At 49.2% G+C, this 23853-nt stretch overlaps 2 protein-coding genes across 5 annotated transcripts in view; one reads left to right on the top strand and one right to left on the bottom strand.

Moving 5' to 3' along the window:
- Positions 1 to 23853, bottom strand: part of PIEZO1 (piezo type mechanosensitive ion channel component 1) — a 59039-nt gene that overhangs the window by 30853 nt on the left and 4333 nt on the right. The window lies entirely within an intron of this gene.
- On the top strand, positions 752 to 22572 carry LOC107522928 (guanine nucleotide-binding protein G(I)/G(S)/G(O) subunit gamma-5-like). The gene is made up of 2 exons (XM_060186369.1): positions 752 to 790; positions 22348 to 22572. The coding sequence occupies exons 1-2, from the start codon at positions 752 to 754 to the stop codon at positions 22570 to 22572; spliced, it is 264 nt and encodes an 87-aa protein (XP_060042352.1).

The following is a 23853-nucleotide window of genomic DNA, read 5'->3' as shown; positions in this document are numbered from 1 at the left end:
TAGGAAAGTGAACCTTGACCCAGACGTGAGGTGTTGGGCTCAGTTTAGCCTTCTATGGATGAGTAGTCTGGTGTGGACACACAAACATGGGGAGCCAGCCTTCCTAGAGTGTCGTACCCTAAAGGATAAAAACTGAGGTTGGTCCCACGGAGAGATGCCCAGGTGTCCCCAGCACACCAGCAGAGGAGGCAGGAGACAGGGGTCCTCCCACCCCACTCTATGTGCAGAAGCCCAGCACTGCTGACAAAAAGGCCTGGAGAGGGAGGGTCACAAAGCTCAAAAACCTCAGACTGCACAGAAACCCTTTCCTCTCAGGGGAGAGAAATGAGGCCTCTGTGGGAAACAAGTCCTGCCAGGTCTGGGCAGCACCCAGGACCACCTGGGGCCAATGGTAGCCCAGGCAGGAGAGATCGGGGAACATTCTGTCACCTACTTGAAGCTAAGACAAGAGCCTGGGACACTTCTAAGCCAGCACTGTGTCCAGGAATATGAGTTTCTGGGCTCACCTGACACATGCAGGGTGGGGAGCTAACTGTCAAGCCCTCCCTCATCTCTGTGAAGCCAGAATGAGTCTCTAGATACAGGTCATGGTGCGCTGGGCACAGGACACTGGGAGGAAAAAGCCCACCACACTCAGTTCCTGGATGTGGGAGCACCCTGCAGCTCACCCCCAACCCCCACTCAGTTCTAGACAGGGACACATGCCAGACTGCCCTGACTTTTAGGGGTTTGGCAGCTCTGCTGTACGCAGATGACTGCAGGGGACCAGCAGGAATGGGACGGGGTACTGGTACCCCACGATGTTTGGGGCTCACAATCAATAGAAGTCATGGGGTAGGGATCACACGCTGACCACACAGTTACAGGGGTACAGGGTTCAGGGAAGGGGTGAATCAAATGATGGGGATGTCAGTGACACAGGACCCCATGGGCTCTGCTGTGACATTCCACACAGTCAGCAGCAAACACCCAAGGGACATGAGGACCCAGCCAGCAAGGAGTCTGAACCACCTGAATTCAAGCTCCCAACTTCCAGGCTGCCCTGCTTGGAAGTACTCCACCTAGAAGTGGGGGTGACCTCTTGTCCCCCCACCTCTTGTGTGCTTATCCAGAGATAGGCTTGAGGGGTGCTTTTCCCTCAGGGGCACTTAGACTAACTAGTACTGTTAGGAACCCCACTTTCTATTGTAAGACAGACCTTTCCCACAAGACAGGGTCCACCACTGTGGGCCCCAGTCTCCAGCTCGCCTCAAAACAGAGGGCCCACTCGAGACCTGGTGTGTGCTCAGCTGGCTTAGCTCCCCTGTAGTCCAGCCCTTAGCACCCTCACCCCCACCCCCAGTCAGATTCCAGGGCCTGGGTGGGGCTCACATTCCACACCAGGGACGTCCCCAGGCATTGGCCACACACAGGTAAACAGCCACTGCATTCATGGACACAGGGATCAGGTGTGGGCCTGGACTTCCCTGCCTGGGTAGCCTGGCATCACCTCCTCCTGGCATCCCCTGAAGTTCTGGGTCTAGCTGAGGGCTAGACACGGTGAGCCATGCTGCTGGGTCCCCAAGGTCAATGCACAGAGGGCCCTTCTGCCATAGTGGGGAAGGTGGGGGGAGCTGGTGATCTCTGTCTCCCAGAAGGTCACCCTGTTTAGGATCCTCGCCTGGAACTCAGGTCCCTGTCATGACTCCCCAGAGACAGGCAGAGCCTTGCATCTTCTTGGACTTGTGGGAAGGGAAAGTCCCAGAAGTACTGTAACAGGAAGTCAGCTAGGGAGGTGGTGGGTGGGGTGGCAAGGTCCTGGAGTCCCAGTTTATTGTCTGGTGCCTGTCTGGGGGCTGGAAGGTGAGGTCCAGACAGATACAAGGCAAGCAGGGTTCCAGATCCCCTTGCTGGCTGCCCCCAACATTTGAGCAGCTCCATTGTGACTCTGTCTCTTTAAGTAAAAAGTGGAGGCCAGAGGCCAGGAAATAGCTCTCCCAGTAGAGCATGCATTTTACCATGTGTAGGCATCCAATTTGAACCCCAGGCCACCACACAGGAACACTTTGCCAAGGGGAAGCTTCATGAGCAGAGGAGCAATGTTGCGGTGTCTCTCCTCTCTGGCTCTCACTATATATATATCTCCACCAGGAACAATGAAATCATGCAGGTGCAGAACTCAGTGATAACCTAGTGGGAAGAGGAAAAAAAAAAAAGGACTCCACAGTTCAGTACTGCCTCCCTCCCAATCTGAGGATCTAAAGAGAGCTGTGTGGGGCTGCCTGAGGGGTCAGTGTGAGGAAGTTCACTCTACATCGCAGAAAGGTCATCAAGCTAGGTACTCAGTACCTGGTACTATTCACTGGTTCTGGGGCACAGTGGAGCCTCTATGCTCATAACAGACCCTCAGGGAAGACAGCAAATTCCAAATCCCTGGCCAAAAAGATAAGCCTGAAAGGCGTCAATTAGTGGCTACACAAAGGTCTTGGACTAAGCTCATCCAAATTCCTAGAATGGAGGAAAACAAAGCTCCTGAGAGCCTCCTTTCACAACCAGGGGATGGGGATGTGACAGTGTGGAATTCCTATAGAGTTGAGGGGCCTACACAGTGGGAGGCTTGTGAAAGGCACATGGAAAGCATCAGAAATGATAAGGGCTGGGGAAATAGCATAATGGTTATGCAACAGACATTCATGCTTGAGGCTCCAAGTTCACAGGTTCAATTCCCAACACCATCATAAGCCAGAGCTGAGCAGAGCTTTGCTTATAGGAATTTAAGAGGGCTAGGTGGTGATGCATCCAGTTGAATGCGTATATTACTATGTGCAAGGGCTTGGGTTCGAGCCCCCACTCCCTACCTGAAGGGGGGGATGCTTCATAAGCAGTGAAGCAGGTCTGCAGGTATCTCTCTCTCTCCCCCTCTCAATTTCTCTCTGTCATATCTAATAAGATATCATAAAATTGGGAGTCGGGCAGTAGTACATCGGGTTAAGCACATGTGGCGCAAAGCGCAAGGACCAGGGTAAGGATCCCAGTTCAAGCCCCTGGCTCCCCACCTGCAGGGGAGTCGCTTCACAAGTGGTGAAACAGGTCTGCAGGTGTCTACCTTTCTCTCTTCCTCTCTGTCTTCCCCTCCTCGCTCCATTTCTCTCTGTTCTAACAACGACGACATCAATAACAACAATAATAACTACAATAAAAAACAACAAAGGCAACAAAAGAGAATAAGTAAATAAATATTTTTTAAAAATACATAGTAAAATTTAAAAAAGGAAAAAATGGCCTCCGAGAGTGTTAGATTCATAGTGCCTTCCCCAAGCCCCAGCTAGAACCCTGTGGCAATAAAGAAAAAAAAAAAGAATTTTAAAAAGGAGGTGGAGGTGATGTGATGTGGCCAGGTGATTTAGGAATGTAGGGAATTCCTAAATCAGGACCTGGTCCCTGATGTCCTCAGACAAGCAGAAGCCAGTCCAGCACCAACAGCAGTGCAGGACCACCCCACACTAACAGCACTAATGCTTGGATTGATGACTGTGGATGAGAGAGGTACTGGCTCCCCATGTGGAAGACAGAGGGTGAATTCAGGGTCCCCACTAAGGAGAGGCCTGGCAATGAGCCTCTGGGAGAGCAGGGGCAGGCTCATGGCTGCCATAGGCATCTAGTAATCACATACCCAGTTCAGTCTGCCAGGGACAGGCATAGTGATGTATCATGGGGCTAGAGGAGGTGGACATGGTGTTCCCACTGTGTCCACTGTCATGGGGGTCAAGGTGGGTGACTAAAGGGCCATAAAGAAGTGAGAATCTGGGGGCTGGGTGGTGGCGCACCTGGTTTAGCGCACATGTTACAGTACGCAAGTACCCAGGTTCAAGTCCCTGATCCCCACCTGCAGTGAGGAAGCTTTGTGAGTGGTGAAGCAGGGCTGCAGGTGTCCCTCTCCCTGTCTATCTTCCCCTTCCTTCTCAATTTCTGGCTGTCTCTATCCAATAACTAAATACATAAATAAATAAAAAATTTATTAAAAAAATGAGATTTTGAGAACACAGAGAAAAATTGGGGTGGGGGGTTGGGGAGCCTTCCCCAGGTGAAGAACACCAAGTACAAAGTTCTGGGAGACCCCAGGAAGGCAGCATGTAGCAGAGTGACACCAAGGCATGGGCCACAGGCAGTCCCAACGTCTTGTCACAGGACACTGGGCCTTCTTTAAGTCCCTTTCAGCCAACAGCCATCACATTTTCCATGCAGGTCTCTTTGGGGCCAAATCTGAGCAATACTCATTTTGCAGAGCTGTGGTCTCCACAGTGGGTTCCCAGGCCACCCAGCATCACCTGTGAGTGACAATGCAGATTCTCAGGTTGGCCCAGGTAATAGGACAACACCCTGAGGGGATGCAGAGAAGCAGGCTCAGGGACACAACTTCAAGGCTTGAAAGAAACAGGTTTATCACTTTCTAACCCCCTGTTACAAGAGGATTCATGCAATGAACCTGCCCCAACCTGTGACACCAGTATTACCCAGTCTTCCATCTTTGTCACATGGTGGCTGTCACCTGTCTGTCTCCTTCACCAAGAATGAGCTAGCTCCACTTGAGGAAAGGCCACAGGGACTGGGCCCAGAGCCTTCTGGGAAACACTCCTAAGTGCCAGGGTCATCCCCAGAGATGTTGGGGCACAAGCCAGGCAGCCCCACTGCCCACTACCACTCCCCAGTTCTGGGCACAGACAGAAGTTGAAGTGCTGACTCAGAGCCCCCGCCCTGTGACTCAGTCTGTCTGTCCAGTCTGGCTTGTGCAGGCGGCCAGGGCCAGGTCACAGACTAGTGTTGCTTTCTGGGGCCTTTCTGGCACGTAAGCAGGAATGCCACCTAGCCACCCCCTCCAGAGGCAGGCACACTCCCTAGCCCATAGAGATCGGAGCTGGGTATACAGGGTATTGGTGAAGGAATTCAGGAAGGTAGCTGTCCTGGGTTCTGCATGTCTTAGCTCTTCCCTGAAAATTCCAAGCAGAGGGGAGATAATGGGCTCCCACAGCCCAGGACCACCTTGCCCACAACAGACACCCACCTGACACAGCAGTGGGGAAAAGGCCCCACAGCTGTGACTAGAAGTGCCCTGAAGTGGCCCAGTGGATAAAGGAGATAGCGCAATGGATAAAGCACTGGCCTCTCAAGCAGGAGGTCCCTAGTTCAATCCCTGGCAGCACATGTACTAGATTGATGTCTGGTTCTTTCTTTCTCTCTCTCTCTCTCTCCTCCTATCTTTCTCATAAATAAATAAATAAAATCTTAAGGAAGGAGGAGGAGGAGAAGAAGGAGAAGAAGAAGAAGAAGAAGAAGAAGGAGAAGGAGAAGGAGAAGGAGAAGGAGGAGAAGAAGAAGAAGAAGAAGAAGAAGCAGAAGGAGAAGGAGAAGGAGAAGAAGAAGAAGAAGAAGAAGGAGAAGAAGGAGAAGAAGAAGAAGAAGAAGAATCACCTCGCAGAGCTAGCACAGGGATCCCCAGCATGTGGTGACAGGGATGGCATGTCCAGGATAAGGATGCCTTCAGCCTGGAACTGTGAGAAGATGCCGATGCAAACCAACACTGCTTGTTCTGGAGGTGGCAGATTGCTGCCTTTGTAACGGGCTTTGTGAAGGGTGTGGTGGCTCACCGCATGTCAGAAGGGCTTGATTTTAGTCAAACATGTTTAGCAAACACCGGCTGGTTTCCATGTCACGTCATCGCTGAGAAGGTATGTTTTAGATGCGATTAACATTTCAATCAGCCTGCTGAGTAAGACAGACATCAGACCACCTTGAGGAGGCAACCACAGCCAACCAATCTGGGGAGGAAAGGAAGGCCTGGAAGAGGAGCTCCTAGCTTACAGCCTGCCTGTGAAATCTGGAAGGGACTGTAATAGCAACCCTCACCCAAGATGCCAACAGGCAGAGGTCAGACTTGCTGGTTGGTTCCTTACAGTAAACCCCTCCTGTCACATGTGTACATATTATAATAAGGTGTCGTGTTTGCCCTACATCTCCATCTCTCTGCCTCCTGTTGCTTCTGCTTTTCTAGGGAAACCTGACTGACCCTCCTGTTTCCAAGTTTTGCACATGCTGCCCAGGCTAATTTCAGCTCCATCCGGGCACAGGTGGCTGCAGACTGGCAGGGACAGTGGCCACACCTTCTCTAGACGCTCAACAAGCCCACGAAGTGAACTCAGTAGGGAAATATCAACAGTGCATTCATAACTGGCCTGGGCAAGGCAGTCCAGCCCCACCCCCAGGACACCCATCCTGGAAAGAGCAGGCCTGAGGCTCTAAATCACACAAAGTGCATGACCACAAGGCCTGGCTCAAACCCCTTGAACCCGTGCTTGATCCTGAGGTCAAGAGTGGCCTCAGTTTCCCTTCTGCATGAAAGATCACTTTCCGTTTCTTCCTTTTCTAGTGTCTTGGATGCAGGAAGTACAGCCACTAATAACTTGCCAGGACTTTTCTGCCTGCCAAGGAGTATTTCACCCAATAAAACTCTACTGTAGTGGGTGAGGGAGATAGCACAATGGTTATGCGAAAGACTTTTGGGTGCTGGGCGGTAGCACAACAGGTTAAGTGCACATGGCATGAAATCCAAGGACCAGCACAAGGATCCTGGTTCAAGCCCCTGGCTCCCCACCTGTGGGGAGTGGGGTGGGGGTGGGAGGTGGGGGTTGTCTCACAAGTGGTGAAGCTGTCTTTCTCTCCTCCTCTGTCTTCCCTCCTCTCTCAGTTTCTCTCTGTCCTATCCAATAGCGACAGCAATAATAACAACAATGATAAACAACAAGGGCAACAAAGAGAAAAAATGGACTCCAGGAATAGTGGATTCGTAGTGTAGGCACCGAGCCCCAGCAATAACCCTGGAGGGAAACACACACACACAGACACACACACACACACACACACAGACACACACACACACACCTTTCATGCCTGAGGCTCTAAAGTCCCAGGTTCAACCCCCTGCACCATCATAAGGCAGAGCTGGTGAAAATAAATAAATAAATAAATAAATAAATAAATAAATAACTTCCACTACTAGTACTAAATGTTTTGCTCATCTCCAACCCACTCACCCTCAAGTTCCAACCCCCACCTAAAATGGGCTTTCACAAATTCTGGGATATACTTCCAAGAAAAGAGTCACCTTTGAACTCTGGAACTCCTCCATTGGGTACCTTCTCCAGAATGGGGGTGAGGCTTTTCAATCTGTCCTCAATTCTCTCATGGTGTAAAGCCTCAGCCTACTGGGAAAAAAACTCCAGCACCCTTCCACATGAGGGCATGAGGATAGCCTTGCTGGGTCAGAGATAAGGGGCTTTGTGCTCTATCTACTCATAATGGAGGGATCATGCTGAGGGCCCCCAAAGGACACAAGTGAAGTCTACACGGCCAGTGGGTGAGTACCAGGCTGAACCCCTCTCCATTGCTAGGAACAGTGACCAGCCCCTTATGTCCCCTGGGATTCAGAGCAACTGGAGAAGCCAGGGACTCAGTTCCCTAGGACAAAAGTGATATCCCCCAGTACCCCCTACCCTGAAATTCTGAGGTTCTCTAAAACCTCCAGGCATATATTGTGAATATGACCCCTGGACCCTGCTCTCCCCCACATCTTGAATTAAATAGCCTCTTAATCCAGGGCTGGATGGACCCTAAGTGCCAGAAGTTCTATGCTGTCTTGGGGGAGAGGTCAAGGCATCAGCCATCACCTGAGACTCACCTGCAGCAGCAGGGACCCATGACCAGGAAGCATGCCCCCCCCCTTCGGCCCCTCTAACCCACAGTATCCCATAAGGGGCGCCAGCAAGGCCTGCAGCCCCTTCTCAAATGCCCTGTCCACTGGGACACATAGGAGTGTCCCCACTCAGCACACTGCCTCCTGGTGATGGACCAAGCTCCCCAGGCAGAGGAGGAGCCAATTAGGCAGCCACTTAAAAGCGGAGCGCAGGCTGACTCGGGGGAGCAGTAGGCAGGGACAGCAGTGCTGGCTGGAGCTATACATCCAGTTCCTGGAAAAAGAGGAGTGAGAGAAAAGAGCAACATGCTGCCTGTCGCCTCACTCAGAGCATCCTGTTTTTATGGAAAACTAATCTAATTTCCAACAGCAAAGCCAGTAGCAGACATCCGTGGGGCCCTGCGAGGTCCTGTGTGGCAGAGTGGACCCCACTACTGGCTCCTGGTGGGGGGCCTTCCTGACTGTGGGAGTGTGAGCCAGCTCCCAAAAGGTCTTATAGCTTGTCAGCTTCTGTCACCTTGGGTCCCCCAATGGCAGTTGAGAAAGTAGGAATGCCCCTACTGCTTAGTTCTACATCCAGGCCTGTCACTTCAAGACTTGATTTGGGGGGCAGAGGGGACCTGACCCTCTTGTGCAGGCAAGGACTTCTTTTAGGATGACCCAGGTCTAAGTCCATTTCCTGACTTGTAAAAATATGAGATACTAATAAAGAAAAGAAAAGAACTAAATGGAACATCAACCTTCTCTCACCAAAGTCAGCTGAAAGCATAATAGTGTGGTGATTGTCAGGGATTCCACATTTTTCTTTTTTTATCTTATTATTTAAATCACAAAAGAGACTGTTATCAATATACGATATATATGAGAGAAGCAGGTAGTAGTACACCCGGATGAGTGCACATGTTCCCATGCACAAGGACCTGGGTTCAAGCTCCCAGTTCCTACCTGCAGGGACACCTGCAGGACCTGTAAGAGTGGTGAAGCAGGTCTGCAGGTGTCTCTCTCTCTCCTTCTTTTAATTTTTTTTTAATATTTATTTTATTTATTTATCCCCTTTTGTTGCCCTTGTTGTTTTCTTGTTGTAGTTATTGTTGTTGTCGTCGTCATTGTTGAATAGGACAGATAGAAATGGAGAGAGATGGGGGAAGACAGAGAGAGGGAGAGAAAGATAGACACCTGCAGACCTGCTTCACCGCTTGTGAAGCAACTCCCCTGCAGGTGGGGAGCTGGGGGCTCGAACCGGGATCCTTAGGCCGGTCCTTGCGCTTTGTGCCACCTGCGCTTAACCTGCTGCACTACAGCCCGACTCCCCCTCTTTTAAAATTTTTAAAGAATTCTCTGTCTATATATTGGATGGAGATAGCCAGAAATGGAGAGAAAGGGGGGAAATAGAGGGGAAGAGAGACAGAGAGACACCTGCAGCACTGCTTCATCACTTGTGAAGCTTTGCCCTTGCAGGTGAGGACGAGGGGCTTGCACTCCACTAGTGAAACCAATGCCATCACCTGGCACTTTCCTATTAACAAGGAGAGGAGAGCTTTCTGGCACCACCCAAGTCTGATAGAGAAGGCTGCTCACAGAGCCTTGCACCTGTCCAAGTCACACAGCTGTGGTGTTGGAACCAGCACAATCACAGTATCCACCTGCTATGGCCACCCCATGTATCTGCTCCCCAAGACCCCATCAGGGCTCAGCTTATAGGTTCCTGGAGGCCCTAGTTAGATGCCAAGAAAAAGACACAGAGGAGTGGCATGCGTCCAACTCCCCCAAGTGTGACAATAATATCCCTCCCTAAGGTCCCAGGCTGGGAACATTCCCAGCATGCAGATACACAGATACCACAGTCCCTGCCTGCCCTGTCAATCATGATGCACTGCTATCCTCACTCAGCCTGGGTCTAGATGGGTCCTGTAGGTCAGATGAAACCTGTAGCCCAGGTCTGGGGGCCTTTATGCCCTGGCACCCACTGGCAGCAGCTCCCCAGTCCAGAGCTGTCTCAATCCTATCAGCTGGTGCCACTTTCCAGCTGAGAGATTGAGGGTCTCCCTTCCCACCTGCCACCTTAGTCATCAGCTCAACAACAGCAATACCTCTGAGGCTGGGACAAGAATTGAAGGCAGGGGAGGTGAGCATTGGGACAAGAATCAGATGTAGAGGATGCCAGAGACCCCATAGGTCAGTTCCAGCATCAGAGCTACCATGCTGGGGTAGGGGGACAGAAAGGATTCATGAGAGCAGCATACAGCCCTAAGCCTGGGTCCCCTAAATGAGCAAGGTGCAGGCCCCATGATGAACTAGGCAGGAAGTTACCAGGACCCGTAACTGTGTGGATTCCTCTTGGGTGAGGATGCCACGTGCCCTCGGCTTTGCCAGGAGCTCCTAATCACAGGTTTGCTCTATGGCATTTGGGCCCACCCTGTCACTGCCCCCTGTGACTGACAGGCTGCAGCCCAGAGCACAGAGGATGTGGGAGGAGTGGGGCCTCTCAAAGTGTTTCCACCCCAAGGAACATAAGGTAGGGCAGGTGCTATAAATGCATAACTGGGGCACAGAGGCCTCAGGATGAAGGGCCTTCCCTGCTCCAAAGGCACATGCCAGAATCTTTTCTTTCTTCCTTTCTCTCTCTCTTTCTTTCTTTCTTTCTTTTTCTTCCTTTCTTTTTGTAAATAGTTATTGCTTTATTTATTTTGTAAAATGGAAATATTGACAAGACTACAGGATGAGAGGGGTATAACTCCACACAATTCCCACCACCAAACCTCCGTATCCCCTCCCCTCCCCTGATAGTTTTCCTATTCTTTATCCCTCTGGGAGTATGGACCCAAGGTCATTGTGGGGTGCAGAAGGTGGAAGATCTGACTTCTATAATTGCTTCTCTGCTGAATATGGACGTTGTCAGGTAGATCCATACTCCCTAGAAGCTTCTCTTTCAAACTGTTTCACTTAGTTTAATATTATTATTATATATTATTACTATTTTTAAATATTTATTTATTCCCTTTTGTTGCCCTTGTTTTATTGTTGTAGTCATTATTGATGCCGTTATTGTTGGATAGGACAGAGAGAAATGGAGAGAGGAGGGGAAGACAGAGAGGGGGAGAGAAAGAGAGACATCTGCAGACCTGCTTCACCACTTATGAATCGTCCCCCCCTGCAGGTGGGGAGTGGGGAACTCTGCCTCTGAGGCCTCAAGGCAATCTCAGACACACACTCCTTCCACCCCCACTCACCTGAAGGGCAGCACAAGATGCAATAGTAACACAGGTGACAACCTCTGGACCTGCCTAAACATCCAAGGCCCTAAAGTCACTCCTGGGGCCAGAACTGGGAAGTGGAAGTGGAAATCCTGAAGGAGGTAGTAAGGCACCTATTGCCAGGGGTTCTGGATGGTCAGGAGCCCAGCCTGCCACAGGGAGAAGCTTCACAAGGACATTCTGTTCCTGGCAGGCCTGGTGGGTCAAGAAAGGAGCCTACATCTGCACAGCAGGTTAAGACTGTAGGAAATGTCTCCCACCCTACCCCTTCCTCCTGCGTAAGAGAAGACCCTGAGTCACCCCCAGTGAGGTGCTAGCTCCTGAAGGAGGTCCTAGAAGGAGGTCCCCTCAGTGCTGCCCTCCCGCAGAGCCAGCTCCCCTCTGACACCAAAGCACTCAGTCACAGGCCCTCATCCCAAGAGACTTGTGCCCCTCCTCATGTGGCTCACATCTTGGAATACAAAGCAGCCCCAGTGCCTCCCTTGAAGACAGCACCCACTATCTTCTTTTAGCTTTCTAGGGTGAGAGGTCTCCCTCATACACGGCAGGCCCTGGAGCATGTCCCTCTTTGAGTTCCAGAGAACTCAGCCTCAGCTCCTCATGCCTTGCTCCCCACCCCATGGAGCACTGAGGCAAATGAAATAGGTAGACAGGAGGGAGACTCAGAAGGGGTGTCCGCAAAGGGGTGGGGAATTGTGGGGCATGATCAGTTCCAACCCAGTCTGGGGGCCCCAGAAAAGGAGCGAGCAAAGGGGTGGTCCTGAGATTAGGTGGAGGGACAGCGGGTAGGAGGGGGCAGGTTCCTCTGCATGTGGACTTGCGCAAGCCCAGGCTTTGTTTACCAGCCTGAGCCCAGTCTCCCTTTGGGAGGACTGAGCAGCAGGCCTCATGGCCAGAATTTTTCCATGGGCAGACCGCCACCCAGAGATCCCTCAGCTCCAAGGGTCGGAGTCTGACCAGAAGAGGCTGTCAGAACTAGCAGAGCAGCAGGATGGCAGGGCTCCACCTTCAGAGGACACAGAGAAATAAATGCATGCGAACCAGCTCACCCCTGTCCACCTCTCCCAGTGCAAAACTGCCTCCCAGCACCATGGTCTATGTAATGTCACTCTCATGAAGGCACAACCTTTCCCAATCTGCCATGATGGGAAAACTAAGGCAGAAATGGCCCATCATAGTCACAGAGCAAACACAGACTCAGGGGACCCTACAGCTTCTTCTGTAAGACACTGTCCCCTATCCAGGGCCCCTGAGGTGCCACCTCCCCAGGGCCTGAACTACCCACAGTCCTTGCAGCCTCCACTGCAGAGCCCCGCCTGACCTGTGGAGATTAGGGCCCATGGATCCTGCCTCTCCCTTGATAAGGTCTGGGATGGCTACAGTAGTTAGGGAGAGGCATCACCAGGGGGTATCATCCTGAGAGTACAACCTCTACAGAAGTGTGTAATAGGGGCTGCATGTGGTGCACACATGCTACAGTGCACAAGGACCGAGGTTTGAGCCTCTGGTCCCCACCTGTAGGGGGAAAGCTTCACGAGTGGTGAAACAGGGCTGCAGGCGTCTCTCTGTCTCTATCTTCCCCTACCCTTCAATTTCTGGTTATCTCTATCCAATAAATTAGGATAATTAAAAAAAAACAACTGTGTGCAGGAGTCAGGCAGTAGCGTAGCCGGTTAAGCGCAGGTGGCGCAAAACATAAGAACTGGCATAAGGATCCCAGTTCAAGCCTAGGCTCCCCAACTGCAGGGGAGTCACTTCGCAAGCAGTGAAGCAGGTCTGCAGGTGTCTATGTTTCTCTCCCCCTCTGTCTCCCCTGCCTCTCTCCATTTCTCTCTGTCCTATCCAACAACGATGACATCAATAACAACAACAATAATTACAACAATAAAATAACAAAGGCAACAAAAGGGAATGAATAAATAAATATTTTTTTAAAATTAAAAAACTGTGTAATAGCACCTGGGAAGGATAGTACCTGAGAACAAATGGCCCCTGGGACTCATGGGAAGCCACCTGGGAATGCAGGAAAGTAACTTTGGAGCCTCAAACAAAATTCAATACAAACCAGACACAAGGCTAGGTTGGGTATGCCTGAGGCCAGTAGGGCTCACCCAGCAAAGCAGAAAAACTCAGGAAGGGACCCAGGTTGGGCCATCACTGCACCCTCTGAAAGGGGCCTGCTTTGTCTCAAAGTAGACAAGGAGAGGGGTATAGAGAAAGACAGCACCAGAAGCTGACAAAAGCTGGCACAACTGACTGAGCAAGAGAGCAGGCTGCTGGGTGTGGACGGACAGAGGCTCCAGGGGAGCTTTGGAACTGAGTGGCCAGAGGATATAGTCAGGACACAGGGAAAAAACAATACATCAGCACCTGGGAATGAGGGGTTCCTGGCAGGAAGCAGACCTTTCATACAGCATGTCCTGAACTAACAGGACTTCTTCAGATAAAAAGCACCTGCTCCTAAAAGGTACCATTTAATAAAGTGACTTAGTTCAGAGCCTCAGGTGAGAAACAACAGGCATAGTAGCTGATAAAGAGCTTAAATCTACACTCCTGAACTCCAAATCTAGAATCCAGGGGTAATTCCTGATGCAAAAACAAAAAACATGAACAAACCAGTTTCAAAAAATCAGACAAGCAGCCCAGTAAGTGGTACACTGGTTCAAACTTTGGACACTCAAGCGTCAGGTCCTGGGTTCAGTATCTGACATTGTCTGTGTCAGAATGGCACTCTGGTTCTCTTTCCACTCTCTTTCTTTTCTTTTCTTGTTTTCATCCAGGGTTATCACTGGGGCTTAGTGCCAGCACTACAAATCCATTGCTCCTGGTAGCCATTTCCCCCCCCCCCCATTTCATTGGATAGGACAGAGAGAAATTGAGAGAGGAAGGGGAGATAGAGAGGGAGAAAGATACACACCTGCAGGCCTATTTCACTACTTGTGAAGTGTCCCCCATGCTAGTGGGGAACCAGAGTCCTTGCACAGGTCCTTGTGCTTAGGACTATGTGCACTTAACTGGGTCTGCCACTGCCTGGCCCCCAGGCCAACTTTTTCATATAGAAACAGTGACAGGGGGCAGGGGGGTAGCACAGCAGGTTAAGCACACATGGTGCTATGCGCAAGGACTGGCATAAGGATCCCGGTTCGAGCCCCCAGCTCTCTACCTGTGTGTGTGGGGGGGTCACTTCACAAGCAGTGAAGCAAGTCTGCAGGTGTCTATCTTTCTCTCCCTCTCTGTCTTCCCCTCCTCTCTCGATTTCTCTCTGTCTTATCCAACAACAACGGCAGCAATGACAACAATAATAACAACAACAAAGGCAAAAAAAAATGGGGGAAAAATGGCCTCCAGGAGCAGTGGATTTGTAGTGCAGGCACCGAGCCCCAGCGATAATCCTGGAGGCAAAAAGAAAAAAAAGAAAGAAAAACAGTGACAGAGGTTCAATTCCAGCACCACCATAAGCCAGAGCTGAGAAAAGCTCTGGTAAGAGACAGAAAGAGGAATCACAGCACCAAAGCTTCCTTCAGTGAGATGGAAGCTGGGCTCAAACCTGGGTCATGTCCATGACAAAGGACATGCACTATGCAAGTGAGGTATCTTCCAGGCCCTCTCCTCTCATTATGTAAAGAGAAAGAGAGAGAAAGGAAAAGGAAAAGGAAGGAAGAAAGATGAGTAAGATTCTGAGATGCTTCATAAAAGGTAGAAAGTGAGTCATCAGGATCACGGTGATACAATTCAAAACCTGCAAGTGGCACCTCATGACCAGGCTGGTCGAGAGCATCCTCCTGCCCTGCAGGAATGACTGAAAGTCGCTGCGCATGAGTGTGATCATGTCCCCAGAGGTCTCTGCAGATGAATAAGTGAAGTGGTGCGGTGAGCAGATCCTAAAAACAGAAAAGGCTGGCCAAATGTCAGGAACACAACAAACATAAGAGCCCCAAGTCTAGTTCCATCATAAAGATCCCAAACATGGAAGCATTGGCTGAACAGGGAGGGCTCTCTATTCTAGAGAAGACATCATCTGTGTATTCAAGTTGTCAAAACTCTTCATACAGGGCTGGCATGATAACTCACTTGGATAGTGCACTTGAGGGGGAGAGGTCAGGCGGTGGTGCACTCAGTTAAGCACAGCTGGTACTAAGTGCAAGGATCCAGGTTCGAGCCTCCACTCCCCACCTGTATCCACAGATGTCTATCTCTCTCCCTTTCCTCTCAATTTCTCCCTGTCCTATCCAATAAAATGGAAAAAAAATAGTTGCTAGGAACAGTGGATTTGTAGTGCTGGTACTAACCCCCCAGTGATAACCCTGGAGGCAAAGGAAAAAAAAAAAGATGGCACACTTGCTTTCTTTGTCATAGGCGTAACCCAGGTTTGAGCCTGGGTCCCACCATACTGAAGGAAGTGTTGGTGCTATGACATCTCTCTTTCTATCTGAAAAAGTTAACCTTGAGCAATGAAGCTCCAGTGACATCCATAAAAAAAGAAGGGGGGGAGCTGGGCAATAGCACAGCGGGTTAAGCACACATAGCGCAAAGTGCAAGGACCAGTGTAAGGATCCCAGTTCGAGCCCCCAGCTCCCCACCCGTAGGGGGTAGCTTCGCAAGCGGCGAAGCAGGTCTGCAGGCGTCTATCTTTCTCTCCTCTTCTCTGTCTCCCCTCCTCTCTCGATTTCTCTCCATCCTATCCAACAACAACAACAGCTATGACAACAATAACAATAACTACTACAACAAGTGCAACAACAAGGGCAACAAAATGGGGAAAATGTCCTTTATGAGCAGTGGATACATAGTGCAGGTATCAAGCCCCAGCAATAACCTTGGAGGCAAAAAACAAAACAAAACAAAACAAAAAAACCTCTTCAAACAGAATACTTAGGGTCCCTGTCTGCATGCCTTCCAAAACCTACAGTAGGACAACTTTTCCACACATTTATAGAAGGCAGGAGGTAGGGGTGACTGGAATCAGGGAGTGTGTGGGTCATAGACATTAGGTTTGGGAAAAGAGACATGGGGTACCAGATAGGCCTGGAGAAGACTGTGGGGTCACCAGATAGAAAGGCTGAAGCATGAGGTCCCCAGGATACCAGGAGTGACCCAAGTCAGAGCACTGCTCCAGGCAGGCAGAGCTGGAGCTGATACTGCTGTACCCCCCAGATTACCACACAGGTCTCACATCCTATTTTGAAAAGGGTCCCTATTGCTCCCTCACTTAGGAATGAGCACCTGCTAGAGAGTAAGGCCACAGCAAAGTCAAGAGTCGGGGGGAGGGGCTATTAAGTAGGGGATATGAGCAGTTCTTGGGGTTTCAGGGTAGAAGCAGCTGCCCAGTTGTGTGGGTAAGGCTGTCTGGTAGATGCACTGGAGTCTGAAGCAGGGAGCCCGGGTGGGGAGGACATATGGTAGTGGACATAGAGGCACAGAGGCTTGAAGAGGAGACACAAGGGAGAAGAAAAGATAAAGGTCTGTGGACAAGTGACCAGTCACTGGAAGAGAATAAGGGGGGTCCCCACTGCTCATAGATAAGTACCAGGACCTCAAGTTCAGGAGGGGCTTGAAGGGGCTCCTTCCTTAAGAAGGTGTACCCCCAAAATGGGGACAATACCAAAATGCACCCAAAGGGTGGGACGAGAAGTTACTCAGAGAGGTGTGTCCTGGGTTCAGAGTTAGCACAGCAGAAGGATAGAAAACAGCTGGTGAGTAGGGCCAGAGAATGGGAGGCCATTTCCTTTTAACAACTCCCACTAATGCTGTTAGAATGATGCGTTTGTGGGAGTTGGGTGGTAGTGCAGCAGGTTAAGTGCACTTGGCACAAAGCACAAGGACTGGCATAAGGATCCCAGTTCAAGCCCCCGGCTCCCCACCTGCAGGGGAGTCGCTTCACAGGCGGTGAAGCAGGTCTGCAGGTGTCTATCTTTCTCTCCTCCTCTGTCTTCCCCTCCTCTCTCCATTTCTCTCTGTCCTATCCAACAACAACGACATCAATAACTACAACAGCAATAAAAAAGGGCAACATGAGAAATAAATATAAAAAAACAATGATATGTTTGTTTTCAATAATGTTTTAACCTTAAGCAGAAATTAAGTTAAAAGGGTGGGGGAAGGGACAAACACAAGCTAGGTGATGCAGGAATATTGGACCCAGGTCCAGTGACTCCAAGAGGTGACAGACCAAGACTCAGGCCACTTAGGTCCTTGGAACCACCTGCTTAATGACCTCTCTCTGTCCCTCCCAGGCCAGTCACAGGAGCTGGTCACCAGACTGCTCCAGAGGAATGTGCTGATGTAGCACTTTTGTTCTTTCGTTTCCCTCAGAGAGGCAGCTATCCAAGGGTAGAGTAGATGGGGGTGGGAGGAGGAGAAAGGTCCACCTGGGCACAGAAGGGCACAGCTGAGCCAACTCCTCTTAGCCCCCCCCCCCCACTCCCGACTCCCCCACCAGAACATGACAGATGCAGTTTATGGGCCTAGGACAGAGACATGCATGCCCCTCACAGACATGCCTTTCTCAGAGACAGAGACAGACATATCCCCCCAGTGCTTAATGTCCTCAGAGACAGAGATATTGTCCTCCACTGTTCTCAGAGACAGAAGACACCCTAGTCCTTCCAGTTCTCAGAGACAGTGGCATAGCTCCCTACTGTTCTCAAGGATAGAGACATATTCCCAGTCCTCGTACCACTCCCAATCCTGCCGTCAGGGGCAGAGATACCTCTCAGCCCACTCTGGCTTTCAGAGATGGAAGACCCTTTGAATCTCTCCTACTATCAATAATAGAGTCAGCCCTAAAACCTCATTGTTTTAGGGACAGAGGTACACCCCCCCCAGCCCCCGCCACTGTTCAAAAGGAGAGGCTAGCTCTCAGGTTCTTTCTGCTGCCCAGCCCATGTGCTGGTGGAGGAAACCACAGGAGGTGGTTGTGGCAGCCACTGTCCCTCTTTAGCTAAACCCGAGCAAGAAGAAGTGGCCCAAGCTCTCTATATATATTCATGGAGAAGAATGGAGCACGATCAGAGCCTGGTAAACAGCCGGCCCGTTAGAGGGAGCCTAAAAATACTCCCTGTAATTATGTTATTGAAACATGCCAGAAAAAACGGCCCACCCCATGTGTCAGGAGCCTGAGTCCCAGGGGCACGTCTGGGTCCATCACACTTGGGGACACAGACATGCTAATTCCTGTATTCATTTAAGAACAGGCTCCTCCCCCCAAAAAAAAAACTTTTACCTATGAGCAGAAGAGGAGCCACACTGCCATAACCCCAAATGTCTAGGAGTCACCAGGCCCCTCGAAGGACACACACACAGAGGAGTCACAGGTACACAAGCACCTGACCGACGGGCTCTGAGAATACACAGACTCGAAGGGCTCACAAAGGACTTGATCTGAGCTACACTTCACTGTCTGAGGAAAAGTGCCTATCTATTCTTCGTGTCATTATCAGCCACAGGCTAGGCCCCATGGCAAAGCCATAGCAGCCACTTCAGGGACCACAACCATAGTGGGGACAGTGCTGATGGAGACACAGACCATGGCAGCAGTAGGGGTGCTGCCGAGTGGCATATACCAAGTTGCCACTGAACCTCCTCACTCGCCTGGCTGATTGTTATACATGTTTACAACTTTTCTGAGAGCTTCTGTATACACAGGAACTTTCTTAAAAGCACCTCTTCCATTTATATTGAATGCAAAGAATAGTGTGACCTTTTGGTTTCTTTCTTTATGATTTATTTTGCCAAGGAAATAGCACAGCCAGTTAAGTTATGCATCAGTCTTTCATGCCTGAGGTTCAGTCATAATCCAAAACTGGAGTGCTCTTGTAAAAAAAAAAAAAAAGGAGAAGAAGGAAAGAAAGAAATATTTAATCTTTTTTTTTTTTTTTTTAGATTTAGTTATTACATATGAGAGAAGCCAGAGTACCACTCTGGCACACAAGGTGTCGGGTTTTAACCAAGAACTTCAGGCATGCAAGTCCAGTGCTCTCTACTTGCTAAGTCTTCTCCTTGGTCAACAGTTTTTGTTGTTCTTGTTTGTTTGTTTGTTAAGTCTTCTTTTTCCCTCTTGGTTGACTCTGGGGTTCAGGGTCCTCTCTGACTTTGCATCCTTCTGGGGTCCAGAGAGGCAGCCCCACGAGTGTGGCACACATTCCTCATGCCACTTCCTGTTCCCTCGTCTTACTGTGGAGTCCCAGAGCTGGGGTCAGTGCCGGGGTGCTTTGCTTTCACCTTTCACACTGTCTCCTGCAGGGGACTGGGGGGTTGCACATGAGGGAAAGCCCACACCCATGCTCAGGATCTGGAGTCCACTAGCAGGAACATCACTAGAAGATGTGGAGTGGGAGTCAGGTGGTAGTGCAGCGAGTTAAGCGCATGTGGCACAAAGTGCAAGGACCAGCAGAATGATCCTGGTTCGAGCCCCCGGCTCCCCACTTGCAGGGGAGTTGCTTCACAAGTGGTGAAGTAGGTCTGCAGGTGTCTGTCTTTCTCTCCTCCTCTCTGTTTTCCCCCTCCTCTCTCCTTCTCTCTGTCCTATCCAACAACGAAGACAGACAACAATAATAATTACAACAATAAAGCAACAAGGGCAACAAAACGGAATAAATAAATAATAATAATAATAAAGATGTGGAGAAACCAAAAGGGAAAGCAAAGAGCTGCCAGTGATGTGACAGGATCTTCTATCATCTCTATTTGAAATCCAACTTGGAACATTCCTAGACTTACAAAACACCAAGGGGGTACTGGAAGTTGTGGGTGTCAGGGTACAAATTAGCTTTGTGAGCCAGAGGAGGGTAGACCAGAATTCCCTTGATGTGCCTTTTGATGTAATAAACGTTACCTTGGGGTCAGCAAGTGGTTCACTGGGTAGAGCATACACATTATCACTTGCAAAGACCTGGATTCAAGTCCTAGATCACCACATGGGGGGATGTCTACAAGAGGGAAGTCTCCTGAGCAATGGACTGTTGCTTCACTGTCTCTCCTTCTCTCTCCCCTCATCTCTGTCTCTCACTCTATGTAGAGAGAGGGGAAGAAATAGCTACCAGAATCAGTGGGGTCATGTAGGCATCAACCCCCTGCAATAATCCTAGTAGAAAAGAAATTTTTCATTAAAAAGATCATCCCAGGGGCCAGGCGGTAGTGCAGTGGGTTAAGCGCAGGTGGCGCAAAGTGCAAGGACCTGCATAAGGATCCCAGTTCAAGCCCCGGGATCCCCACCTGCAGGGGAGTCACTTCACAAATGATGAAGGAGGTCTGCAGATGTCTATCTCTTTCTCCCCCTCTGACTTCCCCTCGCTCGATTTCTTTCAACAACAACAATAACAACAACAAGGGGAACAAAAATGGGGGGGAGATGGTTTCCAGGAGTAGTGGATTCATAGTGCTGGCACTGAGCCCCAGCAATAACCCTGGAGGCAAATATATATATATATATAATCTCCTACTCTCAGAAGGAGGAAATTCAGATATAGAAATGTGGCTTATATATATACACCCAGCTAGGGAGATGGCTCAGTGGCAGAGCAAAGGACCTGAGTGTGTGAGCTCCTAAGTTAAACCCCCAACACTGACATGCCAGAATGATGCTCTGGTTCTCTCTTATGAAAAAAAATGTTAGATTTGCAAGTGGTGAAGCAGTGCTGCAGGTGTCTGTTTCTCTCCCACTTTATCTCTCCCTACCCTCTCAGTTTCTGGCTGTCTCTATCCAGAAAATAAATAATTTAAGAAAAGGTTGGATCTGGAAGATATCTCACTTGGTAGAGTGCATAGTTTACCATGTGTGAAGACTCTCATTCAAGCCCCTGCTACTACATGGGAGCAGCATGACAGCACCAGGGAAATTTTTCATGAATGGTAAACAGTTGTGTGATGTCTCTCCTTCTCTCCCTATCTAAGATTAAAAGACAAAAAGAAAGAGGGAGTATGTGTACCCTGGGAGTGCTGGAACTGCATAGGCATGAGACTCCAGAGCTTTCTCCCCACAAAAAAGAAAGAAGAAGAAGAAAAAAGAAAGAAAAGAAAGCTAGATGATACGTAGGAGGTGGTACAGTGGATAAAGCATTAGACTCTTGGACCAGGGTAGATACCATAATGGTGATGCAAAGAGACTCATCTCTGAGGCTCCAAAGTCCCAGGTACAATCCCCTGCACCATCATAAGCTAGAGCTGATCAGTGCTCTGAAAAAAAAAAAAAATAGACTCTCAAGTGTGAACTTGGAGCCCCAAGTTCAATTCCTACATCACATGCCAGTGTAATGCTTTGGTTTTCTCTCTTTCCCTCTCTCTCAAAAATAAGTGAAATGAAATAAATCTAACACAGTGGTGCTTAATAAGTCTTGATTCTACAGCAGGGGTGGGGAATGTCCAGCGTGAGGGCTGTATACAGCAGGGTTAGTGCATTTGGTCTGGCACTGTCAAAGCAAACCACAGCTCAGATCTGAAATTCAATAAACCCAGGAGCTTTTCTCATGGCAACATTGAGTGTTAATTTTTAAGCTGATAATTTTGTATGGCCCAGGAATGTTGTAAATATCTAAATGATCCTTGGCAGAAAAAAAAAAGTTCCCCACTTCTCTTCTAGCAGTAACAAACAAGGAAGCCAAGTTCTTAAGCTGTGGCCCACTTTGATAAGGAAAATCTATTATCGTTTTCTGATCCACATTTACAACTGAGTCAAGTAAATACACCTGGTGTATGTTAATACTTTTATGCTGAGAATTGTCATACACTGTGGTTTCAGGGGTTCAATAATCTGTACAAAGGTTTATTCCCAAATCTATCTTCAATAGAACAAATTCTTTGCCTCAGTAAACACGTAACGTAGGGCCAGCAAGATAGCTCACATGGATAATACACTTTCTTTTTCTATCTGAAAACTGACTTGGAGCAGTGAAAATCCCAGTGGTGACAATAAATTCAAATTGGGGGGGGGGGGTTGGTATACCGAGTTAAGCGCACACAATACTAAGGGCAAGGACGCATGCAAAGATCCAGGTTGGAGCCCTTGGCTCCCCACCTGCAGGGGGGACACCTCACAAGCAGTGAAGCAGGTCTGCAGGTGTCTTTCTCTCTCCCTCTCTATCTCCCCCTCCTCTCAATTTCTCTCTGTCCTATCCAATAAAAATGGGGGGAAAAATGGCTTCCAGGAGCAGTGGATTCATAGTGCTGGCACCAAGCCCCAGTGATAACCTGGAGGCAGTAAATAAATAAATAAATATTTAAGTAAACTCTATTTTGTATGTTTTTAAAATACAAAGTAAAGACTCACCCCCACCCCACCCCCACCCCACCCCCACCATAAACCCATCCCGCCGTCTGGTCCTGCCGACCCGCGGGCGACTCAGTGACTCTCGGACTGACAAACCGGTTCAGTTCTCGCCTGCGCCATATCTATCTAGCTCCTCCAATGTCGCGGCTATGAGGAAGGTGGTTCAGCAGCTCCAGCTGGAAGCCCGGCTGAACTGCGTGAAGGTTTCCCAAGCAGCTACAGACTTAAAACAATTCTGTCTGCAGAATGCTCAGCATGACCCCTTGCTGACCGGAGCGTCTTCAAGTACGAATCCCTTCAGACCTCAGAAAGTCTATTCCTTTTTGTAGTAAAACATATCTTTGGAAGGTTTTTTGATCTACTTTTCATGACCCAGTCAATATTCAAAAGAGGAGCTAAATTTGAAGTTTCTATAGCTTATCCCTATAACACGTGCCATACTATGTAAACTTCTGTCGGTTCTTAACATCTACCTCTCTGAATCTTCATGGATTTCTATTTCACAAGGGTAATTATTTTATATAGACTGGTGGCAGACACAATAAAATACTTAGTATAAAACAAAAAAAAATACAAAGTAAAACAAAGAAGTATTTTGTGGAATTTATAGTTTCCATGCTCAAAGTGAGACTTATGTCTTACTTTGTCATTTAAAAACTTATTTCAGGACCAGGCAGTCGCACATCTGGTTGAGTGCATATGTTACAATGCAAAAGAACCCAAGTTCAAGCCCTTGGTCCCCACTTGCAGGAGGAAAGCTTCACAAGTGCTGAAGCAAGGTTGCAAGTGTCTCTCTCTGTCTTTCTCCCTCTCTACATCTCCCTTCCTCTCAATTCCTATCTGTCTCTATCCAATAAATAAAGATAAGAAAAATATTTTTAAAAAATTTTAAAAAGACTTATTTCATGTTAGAGAGAGTATGCTTCGTGTGAGAGAGAAAGAGAAGCCATGAGCGGCCACTCTGCTATATGCAGCACTGGGGATCCAACTGGGGGTCTCGGGCATGCAAGTCATGTGCTTCACCAGCTGAGCTATTTTCCCAATGAAAATAATTAAATTTTAAATTAATGTATAATATAAATTTTAATAATTTTAAACTCTGTGAGGATGTGACGCCTCCAGCCTTCATCTTTGACTGTCCACTCAGTTCCTTCCAGCTCTTTCCCTGGCCCAGACTGCCTCAACACATCCCTCCTGACTCCCCCACCCATCCCACCCAAATACCTCTAGGGTACTGGGCCCTAGAAAATCTCATATCAGGGAGCTGGGGAGATAGCATAATGGTTATGCCTTCCATATGTGGGTCGGGCGGTGACGCACAGGGTTAAGCACACATAGTGCAAAGAGCAAGGATCCCAGTTTGAGCCCCCAGCTCCCCACCTGTGTTGGGCATTGAACCTCAGGCATGAAAGGTTTTTTTTTTTCCTTTAGAGTCCAAGCATTGGGAGCTTGGGGGTAGGGAGGAAGGGTTACCTCTGACCTTCCCTTGGAGTCCAGGAAACCAGGCCTGGTCAGGAAGGGGAGCATGCACTCTGCCCCACCCCTCACTCCCCACCCTCTGACCACTGCTGGCCTAGAACCAAAACTGAGGCTCTGGTTCCTGCCCAGAA

The sequence above is a fragment of the Erinaceus europaeus genome, chromosome 2 (genome assembly GCF_950295315.1).
Source record: "Erinaceus europaeus chromosome 2, mEriEur2.1, whole genome shotgun sequence".
NCBI classification, from domain to species: Eukaryota; Metazoa; Chordata; class Mammalia; order Eulipotyphla; family Erinaceidae; genus Erinaceus; species Erinaceus europaeus.
Note: the sequence above shows the minus strand (reverse complement) of the source record. Positions and strands in the feature narration are given on the sequence as shown.